General features: G+C 35.4%; 1 protein-coding gene across 4 annotated transcripts in view; it reads left to right on the plus strand.

The window, feature by feature from the left end:
- MYO6 (myosin VI) overlaps window positions 1-13,649 on the plus strand; it is a 107,642-nt gene that overhangs the window by 62,277 nt on the left and 31,716 nt on the right. For all 4 annotated transcript variants that reach the window (XM_017825734.1, XM_017825742.1, XM_017825750.1 and 1 more), the window contains exons 13-18: window positions 6,569-6,726; window positions 7,263-7,354; window positions 7,808-7,880; window positions 8,753-8,880; window positions 9,883-9,978; window positions 12,030-12,203. In XM_017825734.1, the coding sequence (XP_017681223.1) occupies window positions 6,569-6,726; window positions 7,263-7,354; window positions 7,808-7,880; window positions 8,753-8,880; window positions 9,883-9,978; window positions 12,030-12,203 (721 nt within the window). The remainder of the gene's footprint in view (window positions 1-6,568; window positions 6,727-7,262; window positions 7,355-7,807; window positions 7,881-8,752; window positions 8,881-9,882; window positions 9,979-12,029; window positions 12,204-13,649) is intronic.

Below are 13,649 nucleotides of genomic sequence, written 5' to 3' on the forward strand. Positions count from 1 at the left end.
GTTTTTTTTTCCTGAAGCTATTATCAAAGTAACTTCCTAGACATAGAAGCAGGATGGTGATTTCTTGTATGCACATGGAGAAGGAATAATGGCAAAGAACATGTATAAACGTGGTACTGATGGTAACATATCAATATCATGAGAGTTATGACTCCTTGCATATTTTGTCTTTTGAAATTTATTACTGTTATTTATATTGAACCATTTGTAAACATTTCATAAACTTATGGACTGAAACAAAGTAACAGATGATCGATTTAACCTTGGTATGTCACTGTGGCCAGTAAAGGTGGCAACTGTTAGTTAGTGCGCGCTCAGGTTATGTCAGACTTCTGAGCTGAAAAATTGGTCTTTGGGCATTTGAGAGCATTGACTTCTAAAAAAAGTCTTTAAGGAATGTAAGGGATTTGAGCAGTGAAAGTTGCAGTGGTCAAGAGCTCATTCTGTTAAAAAGAAGAAATAGCTATAGTGGAAATACTGTTCCGTGCCCACTTCCTGATCTCCAGGGTGAAACTGATCTCCCTGGCCAAAATTTAGCATAATAAATCAACCCTGACATCCTGTGCAGTTTGAACACCATGGGGTGTTTTTCAGGGGAATGCAGAGGCACCTCTGAACTAACTCATATTTAGGAGTCTTAAGTTTAGCACAGGTGTGGGCTCTTGTTCAAGTAAAAAACATTACTACCAAATAGCTGGTGTTTGAGGTGTATTTCTAGATAGAGCAAGCAAGTAGACTTCTTGGTGGTCTGCTTATTTCTGTACTTTGAAAGAACAGATGTTCAAGAGCTAGAACTTCATAGTGACTACCATGAAAAAGTTATAATGCAGTGACAAATAGTAAGTAATGATTGGGGGTGTGTGTGTAAATGTGTTATTCTGCCTTCAGTTAAAAGCTCAAGATCTAGGTCTTGTAATAAAATATTCAGTAGTTAATTTCCAGAGTTTTTGTAAATTCCTTCTCTCTCCCCTGCCTCTCTCCAGTTTTTAGAAATTGGGTACTTTTAGTTACTATTATCTTAGTGCCTTATCAGATAATTCAGAAAGTTACAAATAATTTTTTCTCTTTATTACAACCTTTAGTGTAGGAAGACATTGGTCCTGTAGGACAAAGTGCCTCCAGTGGTCAACATTTTCCAAGTTTTACTATTTTCTTTCTTCCAGACCATGGCTGAATCGACAGCAAACTCTTTGATATATTCACCCAGGACAGCCTTTACCAGTATTATGAATAACATTAGAGTAGAAAATTATATATTACACAGTACAGATGGTATTCATATTAATGCATGGCAATATAAGAATTGCAGGTTTGGAAAGTTAGTAACGTTTTTTACTTAATTCAGGTTGTTATCCACCATAATTGCTGATCTTTCTCTGTTAACTTACTGCATACCTGGTTATTCTCCATCTTGCATTTGTATTTTTGAATTCTCTTAAGCATACTACTACACACTTTCCTTTACTGAAATATATCTTCTGGATTTTTACATTATCAATTTGTGAAAATAATTTTGTATGCTAATAATGTTACCAAGATTTTCTGCTTTCTTAGTTCAGACCGTTTTTTGAAAATACTCTTACTTTCATGTTCCTTTTAAGTAGAAGTGTTAAATAGAAGCAGAAGGGCTTTGAACAAATTGCATCCATGTCAGACTCAGATGGCACTCCACTGGAAATTCTCTCAGTGAACTGCTGATTCAGCCTCTGAGAACAGATTAGTTTGGGCTGTTGTATACATAACACATAGATAAAGCTTGTCTGTATAGTTTCCTTTCAAGAATTTTTGGTGGGACATATCAAGCACTGAAGCAGAAATGCATCATCATATACTGCTTCTCTTTCACCATATCCCAAATGACACTGTCAAGGAAGGTTTTTTAAGAACAAATATAGGTTTTGTTACAGCTTTAAGTTTACTTTGGATTAAAACTTTAAAAATTTTCTGCTCAGTGTATTTATCCTGATAAACTTGGGGCATTGTTAGCAGTGTACTGTTTCAAAAGTCTGCAAACACAAGGAGCTATGTTTTTGTGCCAGCAGATCTTATTTTTCCCCCAGTGTTTTATTTTGGGGGTGTCAAAAATGAATTCAGAGGACTCCTTCACTGTCTCAAGGATTAATGCATTAACCCTCTTTCTCTAGCATTCTCTAAACTTGTGCAGCTAAAAGCAAACATACATCAATAAATACAGCAATTTCTTCTTGTGTGGCTTACTGCATGTACAAGGAAAGTGGATTGGACTATTTTAGATACTTATTAAATAGACACAATTTTTCTTCTATGGTAATGTAGTTTAGAAACTATTTGATTGCTGTTAATATTAGAGTTTTGACAAGTACATTGTTTTATTTTGTTCCAGCAACCTAAAGAGCTAGTCATTTCTCTCTCTCTTTCTTAGGGACCTTTTGTGTGCAAGCGGATCATGTGAGTGCTAATAGGTCACAGTGAATAAATAGCTGAAATCACTGTGCTTAGAGTATAACAAAGGCTTTGTTCTACTGAGCCAACAAGGAATAGTAGGAGGGTGATGCTAAATGCTGTCTCTGAATTTTATTAAAAATACTGGCAGAGAGACTTGACAGCTGCACTATGTTTATCTGTCCTTGCCTCCCAAAAGCACATAATGATCACCTTGTTGGCTGATGTTTTTGCCATCCATGTGAAGTGTGTTTGCAGAGTGCAATAATGTGTTAGGATTCAAAATCCGGTACTTCTCTTAGACTGTAAATGCACTGTGCCACTCTCTTACTCAGTTTCTGCCTTTTCATGAAGACTTCCAAAGAGGTCTCCATCATCACAAAATTATTTTACAGGGTGTAAATATTAATTTACATCATTCCATGTCCTTCACCTTCTTTTGCAGTAGATTTTCTACCAGAAGGCATTTTTTTAGTGGTGGTACTGAAGCCTCTGTTGGAAAAAAAACATTTTTTGAGAAATATTTTTCTACAGTTTTTGGAACTTCAGCTTTTCTCAAATTATAAGTGTGCTGCTTATATTCCTTAGTTACATAGGTCTTTCACTAGGTAGATTTATTTCATCCAGGCCATTTTATTTATGAACCAGTTACCATATTGGCTGACAGTAATTGATGGGTATCGCTTCACCTGCTTTCACTCCCTTAATTGTTGTCAGCCATGGGCAAATTATACATATTTTTAATTGAATTTTATTTGTTCTGGAAGATGTTTGGGAACTGTGTGGAATTGCACACAGCCTAAATCTAGCCCATCAGAGTGCTTTCCCCTAGGCCTCAGACTCTAGATCAGTGGAAATCTTGGTGAAGAAATTAGCATGAAGACCAAACAGGGTTTTTTGTTGCAGCCTTAACAAAGACCATAGAATTTGGAAAAAATTCTTCCTTGTTCCTTACAGTTAGCTCATGGATGAAGGAGAGGGGGAGAAGGTAAAAAGGAGACAGGAGAATTTATCTTTTCCTGTTCAGACAAGAAACAGGAGGAGGAAAGATGTTCATTTGTTTGTCTGCAGACCAAAGGAAAGGAAGAGCTGAGGGAAAGCCAGTTCATGACAAGGAAGTTACTTGGTCTGAACGTCAATTCTGTAGTAGGGCTCTTGTGTTTCTACTGTCTCCGTGCATTTTCAGCATTGCTTTGTGGTTCTGTACTTTCATCTGAGTAAAATACATTGCAGGGTTACATTTTCTTTCCATGTGTTTCTGCTGCATACTATGAAGTTTAACAGTAAGGTTTTGTGCAGTCTTTGGAATTCTGTTTAATAATGGCAGAATTTGCTATTTTGCAAAACAGGACCATTTTGTAAACACTGGCTCTAGAGGTATGACTATTTGCCATGTTGTTTAAAAAAGTAAATGGAAACCATAAATGATTTTAGTGTATTGTATTATATAATAGGCGTGCAGCTGACGTTGGGAATTAGTATACTGATCTCTTAAACGTATCAGAACAGAATACAAAGGTACCTTCCTTCTATTTATAAGATAAGATTTCTGTCAGTACTCATTACCTTAAGATAAGTGAAGAGATACTTAGTGGAAGACAAGATTGTGTGTTAAAGCTAATTACTATCTAATGTATTGTAGCTTCAGATGTCCTTAGTGTACGGAGTCTCTGCTTCCCTGACTTACCAGTCACAATAGAAAATGCTCTCCATCAGTCTCATGTTTCTCCATCAGAAATATCATCCTTGAAAAAATACAAAAATAATAATTTGGAGTTAGTTTAGTGCTTATGTATTCTAGGAAGTGAAGGAAATGCTGCAATATAGGTAAGCTGTTGTTGTGATTTAACCCCAGCTGGCAACTAAGCCCCACACAGCCACTTGCTTACTCCTTCCCTGTGGGATAGGGGAGAGAATCGGAAGGGTAAAAGTGAGAAAACTCGTGGGTTGAGATAAAGACAGTTCAACAGGTAAAGCAAAAACCACACACACAGTCAAAGCAAAGCTGGGAAGACAAAATGTTGTAACTCTGAACATCATCTTTTTCATCTTCTTCCTCCAGCTTTTATTGCTGAGCGTGACTCCACATAGTATACAATGTCCATCTGTAGCTGTCCTGGCTGTGTCCCTTCCCAAATTCTTGTTCATCCCCAGTTTCCTCTCTGGTGGGGTGGGGTGAGGAGCAGAAAGGGCCTTGACTCTGTGCAAGCCCTGCTCCGCAGTATCAAAAACATCCCTGTGTTATCAAGACTGTTTCTAGCACAAATCCGAAACACAGTCCCATAGCAGCTACTGTGAAGAAAATTAACCCTACTCCAGCAAGAACCAGCACAGCTGTGTAGAGTTAAGTTTTCTTTCTCTGACCTGCCAGTTTTGTACCCTTCTGTACAGAAAACGACCTGGTTGGATGACAGCACCGTTCTGCGTTGGGAGCATCTTGTACCTTGGACATAGGGCTTAATAAACAGTTTAGATAAGAGATTTTTTTAAAGGTAGATTTTGCTGCCTGCTTGAGGAGTTTTAAAATTGGTTACCCACCACCTTAGCTGGACTATTCTCTTATTATGTAGTTATTGTAGTGCTGAATGGTCTAAACATAAGAGAGGCAAGGTATATCGGGAGAAGTAATATAGGAATTTATATGGGGAGAAGTGATATATTTTATGAAGCCAGCTAATCGAGATATTTAGAAAAAGCATAAGAGTCTTTGGCCATCCATTCTGTATTCCTCATGACAAGGATTATTGAAGGATTATTTTTCCCTGTTCCTTTCCCTAAAAATCTCTTCTTTATATTTACTTAATAATGGATATATCTGTGTGTCATGATACAGTGTTGTGCAAAGACTTTGTATACCCATAGTTGTTCTTAATTGGAGGCCACCTTTCCATGTATGAAATTTTGATATTGTCTGGGCAAAGGGCTATTAGTATTTCAGTTTAACTTTTTTCCTCTCTATATTTATTATTGACATGTAAAAATACTGTGGAGTTGTGAAGTTTGGCAATCTCATTCTATTCTTATCTGATTCTCTTCAGATTGGTGGGACTTTTGCTTTTAAATTCTCTGGCAACATGTTTAGGACCCAAGTGCAGTTTGCAGTCATACGATAAAGCCAAGAGTTCAATTTGTAATCATCTCACATTGTTTCTTAAACACTTCCTTAACACTTTATTCTTATATGAATTTTCCTATTCTGCTTCTGATGTACAGTATAACCATTCCTTAGTTTTGGTACTCTTATCTGTTGATTTGAAACCTTCTTAAAAAAAACCAAAATCTTGCAGAATGTATTTATCCATGATATGAGGGGGTTAAGTGTGTTTTGAAATATATGCATTCTAAGCATGTCACTGTCATGCTGAGTTCATGAAATAGCTATATATATTATTACATGTATATCTAAACATGTGGTTATAGTTGCCTGATATTCCCACAGTTTCCTCCTGCATTTCATACGCTTTGAAACTGTGACTCATGGCATTGTTGTTGGGGTTTGTTTTGTTTTTTTAATATAACTTTTAAATTATGATATAGACTTGTAATAAATTATGCAGAATAAAGGTCTATAAATAAGAGGGTGAAAATAAATTCTCATCTAGTAAAAGGCCCCTTCTTCCAGTGTTTTAAAAAAATCCTTATTTTGGGATTGCATCTTTCACCATGAGAACACACTGCCTTACTTCCTACTTTTTACTTTTACTTTTGTTGCCTATGGCCTTATAGCCTTAGTTATAGCCCTTACAGAAGCATAGAGACAAAGATGTCAGAACAAAACTAAACTATAGGCTTTATTCTAACCAAACAACTCATAAATAAATAGATGAAATATTTTTTTTAGGTGGGGATGTATAGATTTTAAGTATCTTTGTCTGGAAATTGTTAATATAGTTTCTAATTATCTAATAATTATGAAAGCATCAGAATCTTATTTCTACTGATGGTAACGAAACATTATTCTTTCTTCTTACAGGTAAGATGCTTAGTCTGGCTTGACAAGATTGTTTTCTGCCTTGGCCTAGAGTTCAGGGGTTTTTTGTGTCCTAATTTGCAGTAATTGAAAAGGCTGGTTTTAAGTTTAGAGTCCAATCTCAGCATTTCAGAGTAAGGAATTATGAAAAGTAAGACCTGTATTTTGTTTTTCTAGGGTGCCCTTGAAAGTGGAACAAGCAAACAATGCTCGTGATGCCTTGGCTAAAACAGTGTATAGTCATCTGTTTGACCATGTAGTGAAAAGGGTAAACCAGTGTTTTCCATTTGAGACTTCTTCTTTCTTCATTGGAGTTCTAGATATAGCTGGTTTTGGTAAGTATACTTAAAGTTATTTCTAGCTGTCACTTGTTGCCACCAAAGATTCAATGATAAATTCTGTAACGAGGAGTGGGAGGGTTTTCTTTTTGGTGTTAAAGGTCCCCATAAAGCTTCTGTCCTTTTCAGCTCACTGAGATTCAGAATAGGGCATGTATTGTGGTGTGCTCTGGCCCTTCTAATGTTGTTCAAAGGAATTTTTGGTTTTCAGGTGTTTAGAGCTATGTTACCCTGTGCCAGCCTTTTGAAGCATAGGTGCACGAGGACGTATTGGTACAATTTCTCTGTATGGTAGCATCTTGCTTTGGTTTACTGCCAACTGCCTGTCATTTGTCTTAAAAGTACAATCTGCTGCAATATTTTTAGATCTGTCTTGTGTACAACTTGAAAATCTGTAAAAGGTTTCATTTTGCTGAAAGAAACAGGTATGGATCCAAACATGTTAAATATTAGCATTGCGAAGCTTCTCTTATTTGCTGTTTAATATAAATTCTTGGAACGTTTATCATAAAAGTTTAACTTCTGTCTTTCAGAATACTTTGAACACAACAGTTTTGAACAATTCTGTATAAACTACTGTAATGAGAAACTGCAGCAGTTTTTTAATGAAAGAATTCTGAAAGAGGTATGATGTATTTAGTATTATATTTGAGGATTTATTTTTTTACTGTTGTATTTGAGCATTTATTTTTTTGCTTAAGAGATACCTAAAGTAACTCTGGTTTTCATAAGATTGCACATTATGCTTGAATTAAAAAAAAATCAGTTTTCACACTGTGTGACATCTGGGTATGTCAGAAAAGAATATGGCATTTTGAAAACCAGCAGTATTTTTCCGTCTTTTTTTCCCCTCATTAAAATGAGTTATCCACACTTTGGACAATCTCTCATACCAAGTAGGAATATTTAGTTGCATGGGCTTGTCATTAAGGTGGCAACGTTGGAATATATTAAGCTATGTAAGGAAATTCTCAAATGTATGTTGACTCATCCTATATTTTAAAATTACTTCATGTGTATTCAATAAAAATATGATGAGTGGTGTTTTCTCTTTGCAATTACTTTTTTTTTTCTTTAGGAACAAGAACTTTACCAGAAAGAAGGCCTGGGGGTTAATGAAGTGCGTTATGTAGATAATCAGGACTGTATAGGTAGGTTTTTCTTGAAATGTTAAGCTATTCCTTGATGTCATGGAGAAAAAAGCTTCAAGCAGAAGAGGCAAAATATGTATAACACTAGTAATTTTATGATTTTATATAAAGCCTCATACAATTCAAAATCATAAGAGTTCATAAGCATTGCTTCAGTGCAAGCATTAGATATTTCTTCTTTCCACAGAAGAAAAATGTAGTAAAAATTCCTCTTACAAGAACAGTTTCATAGACAATGGAAAAAAGTTTCAAAAGCTACAAAATTCTTGTGTCTAACAGTTTCAAGAACATGAATTTCTATGTTGGCTTTCAAGGACTTTTGTATATGTAGGTGAGAGGTCAGGGCAATACACTTGTTGAAAGTTGTGAAACCACCAAGACATGCTCAGAGTCTGGTCTGCCTTTCCTAAAACAAATGCATTTTGTTTTAGTCCCTGGGCTTCTGTTGTCAATGGAAGTATTAGGCTTCTGATTTTGATGTGTGATGAAACAAAAAACCAACCCCAACAATCTAAGCAATTATCCCATAAAGACCTATGATCATATCGTAGGAATATTTAGGCACCTATTGGAAATTAAGATGACTAAATTCAGCCTCAGACTGAGAGTAAAAATCAAACAATCTATACCTGATCCTTTTCCCCCTTGTTGCATGTGTTAGGAGTTAGAACTTGGTATGTATAGGATATCAATTAAATCAGCAATTCAGATATACAGAATTAATTTGCAATGACTTCTTGTATTTTGTGTGAACAGCTTTCCCTACAAACATTTATACAGAATCAGATCAGCAGCATTTACACTTGCAATGTTGAGTTCTGATATGAGTTTATATATTCAGTTTTTGTAAATATATTTTGTTTTATTAATAGATTTGATTGAAGCAAAATTAGTAGGTGTACTGGATATTTTGGATGAAGAAAATCGTCTTCCCCAACCAAGTGATCAGCATTTTACTTCAGTTGTGCACCAAAAGCACAAGGACCATTTCAGGCTCTCAGTAGGTTTATTTTTGCTGTCTGTTTTGTTTTAACAAAACTGTTCTTGGAACAGCTGATAGTAACACTTCAATTTAATGAAAACCTTTCCTAAGAAATCTCATGCCATACCTGTCTGCACAATTCGTACTTGTTTACTAAGGACAAGTTTGGTTATTAGATTTGATGGAAAGTTCACTGAAGACCTTAAGTCTTCAACAAATTCTAATATCCTGCTGAAACTAAAGCCATATTCTTCACTTACATTTTAAGTTTGTTAACATGTAAAGCATGAATAGAAAATAAAACCACATTTTAAATTGTTTCATATCAGATGAACTGTTGTTGTTCCTTTTAAAAATTGCTTGCTTTGGAGAATGACTCAGGTGGAGTATCTAGCTAGCACTTCAGAGATCATACAAGGAAAACCTTTTTGTTGATTTATTTTTTAACATAGAGCACTTTATGGAAGATTAATGCAAATTATTGCAATTTAAATAATGAATCCTGTTGAAATTAAAAAAAACAAACTGAAAAAAACACAAACAAGGGAAGCCAAATGAAACTGTCATCCATTTGTCTTTCATTAAGTTTCCACTTACCTGGATTGCTGTGCAATGAAACATTTTTGTCGGTATGTGTATGATCAGCTCAGGGGTTGCCTGTTAAAATATACCATCCGAAGCCATATATTAAACTTCTGTCGAATCGTATTCATCAGCTGTGGCATGAATGGTATCAAAATTGGCAAATAAAGTCAAAACCGAAATCCACTAACTGGTGTTAGCAATCCTGATGACTTGTATTTTGAATGTGATGTTTCTAAAGTGTGAATGAGACTGAAATTAGGGGTTTGGAATATCATGGTTTGAACAGGAATGGTAGTGATCATCACAATTGTACTTATAGGAAATGTAATTTTTAGTACCTAGTGTTCCCAGTAGATCATGGTGGTGTTCTAAGAATAAACTTTTTCTTACTCTCCATTGTAATTCTTCTTTTGTAATTCAACTTCTTAATTCCAGATTCCTAGGAAGTCTAAATTGGCTGTTCACAGAAATATCAGGGACGACGAAGGCTTTATTATCCGACACTTTGCAGGAGCAGTATGCTATGAGACGGTAATTTTACTCATGAAACACTATTTTTGTTGTGCTTTGTAGTACATTTATATTTTTCAGTGTATATAGGTTAAATGATAAAATTTGCTTTCATCAGAAGAGAAATTCAGAAGTTGATATTTCTTAACTTTGAAACTAATTTTTTGAGTATTTATCAGAATTAACAGTTTCTTTTAACTTTTCAGGTTACAGACAGTTTTACTGATATATTTTGTGTAAAAGTTTGTTTCAAGTGTATAGGTCTATGATGTCAATATTAAATATATTGATTCATGATCTACTGCAAATTTTCCATCAAAAGATGTTTGCATCGTAGGGTGAGACATATACTGTGTGATCGAAAAGTTTTGTTAGACTGAAGAATAGCTTTTTGGAAGCATGCTTAGCATGCTTATCCTTGTAAATAGTCACTGCGTAATTCTTCGTGTTTTCAGTTTGTGCTGGCAATGGACTCATTCATGTAAGAATACAAAATACCTGAAATTGCTACCCTCAAAATACATTCCAAATTCTTGTACCTTTTCGACTACTATTCATCATACAAAAACATTGAAACACCATCAATTTTTAAAAATAAGAGTTTAGGATAAAATGAAGATCCATAATGCTTTGTTGTTCTGGTTTGTAACTGCAGCATGTATGAAGGAACCTGCTTCCAAAGTCCTTTTTTTCTCATTTGAAAATGTGTACTTGAAGGGTTTGTTTTCATTTACTTCAAAGTACTTTGAGTGATAATGATTGCTGTGCTGTTTTGAAGTAGACACATTCTGTAGGTCATTTTACAAATAAGAAAGTTGAAGTCCGTGTTACCTCCATGATTTTTCTGAGGTTGCTCAGAGTCAATATCAAAATAATAAAAAAAATTGGAATTCCAGTAAAATTGGAACAAATTTTTATTTGTTCCAAGTGCTCTATTTTTAACTGTGTACTTCATCATGATACATTAATAATGCCTGAGAGTGTCTTCAGGAACAGAGGTGACAGATTTGATTACATATATTTATCTATCAGAGCTAATCAGATATGAGGTAGCTGTGGTCCAGAACTATGTTAATAAGCTAGACTTAATTTATCCTTTCCCTCAGAAGGGCTTACTTAGCTTGAGCCTTAAAACTTTTGGACTATAGTTGCCTTGTTCTTCTGTTACTTGTTTTTCTTTTTCACTGCTCTTGTGGCAGTTCTCACATTCTGATTTAGGATGAGAACGCTCATTTGGCTGCATTCATATTCTAGTCTTGTGTTTTCATGGTCCAAGGGAACTTTGGAGGCCTGCGTTTGTCCTTTGATTCTCATCACCATTAAGTCCTTTTATGGGATATCTGGCAAATTGACATTTTCTTTCAAGTAGTCTTGGCCTCTTCTGTTAATTAATATCAAAGTCTCTATTAAAGTTGCACCAAAAGCTATTGAGATTTTAGTTAATGTGAAATTGGATACTAGTGTCTTGATCTCTGAATTTCAATGTAATGTACTGTTCTTGACTTCTGAAAGTTAGTGATCCAATTCAAATAAACCAGAGAGATAAAGTTCGTAGGAAGGGACAATATGTTTTATTAAACCAACTGTTCATAAATAGTCGTAGTACTACTAAAATAACCAGTTTTCATTTCATTTTCTAAACTGTATAAATATACCAATTAAAGTGTGAACATTAATTCCCATTTCACAACAGATTTTATATGATATTACAAGCAGTGAAGAATTAAGCTTCTCAGAACTCTCAGGTGACGATGTGCTGAGTCCTGGAAAGGGAAACAAGGATAGTCATTATCAAATACACAACTGATCTCTTAAAAGGCACTAAACCTTACTTTGGGTTTCATGATTCCAACAACATCCTTCAAATTTAAGAATGTCTTTTCTCTCTGTCATTAGTGTTTTGCATATCCAATTGAAAAGTTGTTTGGAATAATGTATGAGTATTTACACCATATACTCTTGCTGATTTTTGAATTTAGTATGTGACTTAGTTTTCTTTAGTTTTCTTATTAGACTAAAGTAACTGGGACAGTGAAACAAATGTGCTGTTATCTCTTGGGTTGTCTTTTCAGATGCAATTTGTGGAAAAAAACAATGATGCTTTGCACATGTCCCTTCAATCTCTTATATGTGAATCCAAGGACAAGTTTGTTCGAGAGTTGTTTGAAGCTAACACTAACAACAACAAGGATCCCAAACAAAAAGCTGGGAAACTTAGTTTCATCAGTGTGGGAAACAAATTCAAGGTAACATCATATAATAAAGAGTCTTATCTTCTTGTAATGTATGCCAGTTTTAAGTTACCTGCATTAAGTAGAACCTAAGATTGGGAGAGCTAGCAGTAGCTTAAGATTCAAAAGAAAATTCTGTTAAAAAGACAGAGTTTTTTCCTGTGGAATTATAAGAAAATAGTATACTCAAGCTATGTGCTATGCATTTCTGATGAAAATATCTTTCATAATAGTCCTTACAGAGATTATACAGTGATTTTTAAGTCAGAATCTTGCAAAGCCACATGGAAGTCTTTATTCAAAATATTTAATGATTTGAGATTTAAATTTAAATTAATTGTGCCTTCTAGAAGATGTATTGAATCACTACAGTTGGCCACTCTTAAAATTTAATACTTAACCTAACCACTTTTTTCCCCTTCTGAAATATAGTCATGGCTTACACAGGAAGATGTTCATTGTGCTGAATGTTTCCTTTCTCAATACCTGAATCTGATGCTTCTCCTCATTTTCTCCTTTCTTCTGCTTGTTGTAAAGCTGACCTTCAAACCTTGTCTTCTCCAAATTCTTTCTACATCCTTTTCTCATTCAGCAGTTTTATTTTAGCTGGACTATTCCAGCTCAGGATGGCTAGAAAGTGAACTATAGGGGAATTAAGAGATGAAAAGCAGGCACACCGTGGGCTGCAGGTAAATTTTTCAATCTCCTGGATTTAGCATTGGTAGAGCTGCTGCAATTTCAGCAAGAGCTCTTCTCAACACATCTGGGCCAGATCCAATGAAGGATTTGCATGCCTTCAAGTCAGGTGCGGCAACAGTTTTGGTATGCTACCTTATCTAGAGCAACCATAAACCCACATCATTTTTCTAACTAGACTCCTTGCAGTCCCTGGAGAACGTATCTTAGACAATCCAAAAAAACCTTCTTGTAGAGTGGGACACTTGTAGGAGGCCGAGGATTGAGAACAATTGAAAGTGTATACAGTCGTGTATAAGCTGTGAAGGTCATGTCTGACCACAAAGGACAAAAGGAGAAAAGCAGGATACAGGGTTGGGTAGTGAAAACAGGAACTTGTAGCCGCAGAGCATTAATGACGCCAATATAGGTAACCAATGAGGAGAACCCCTTGTTCGCATGTCTTGCGCGTGGACAAGGTGATGTAGCCAATAAGCTTATGCGTGAACGCGTGTACGGAAGTAAGACAAGCATAAATGTAACCATAGAAGCTTTAGTAAACAGAGTTATGCAAGCTTCAATAAAAGGAGTTCTGCTTTACCTACATCGTGTCGGTGTTCTTGCTCCCCTCCACCTGGCCGCTGCAGACACTGCCAGTAGCAAAAGAGTATTTCTGCTCCATATCAAGGTTAAGTGCTGAATCAAGACTGCAAGATGAATTCCTTCTTGCATAATTGTATCTTGTGGCTAGCATTTGGAACTGTTCTCTAAGGATGCAGAGGCTGA

The sequence above is a fragment of the Lepidothrix coronata genome, unplaced genomic scaffold (assembly GCF_001604755.1).
Source record: "Lepidothrix coronata isolate B3197 unplaced genomic scaffold, Lepidothrix_coronata-1.0 Scaffold4, whole genome shotgun sequence".
Taxonomy (NCBI): Eukaryota; Metazoa; Chordata; class Aves; order Passeriformes; family Pipridae; genus Lepidothrix; species Lepidothrix coronata.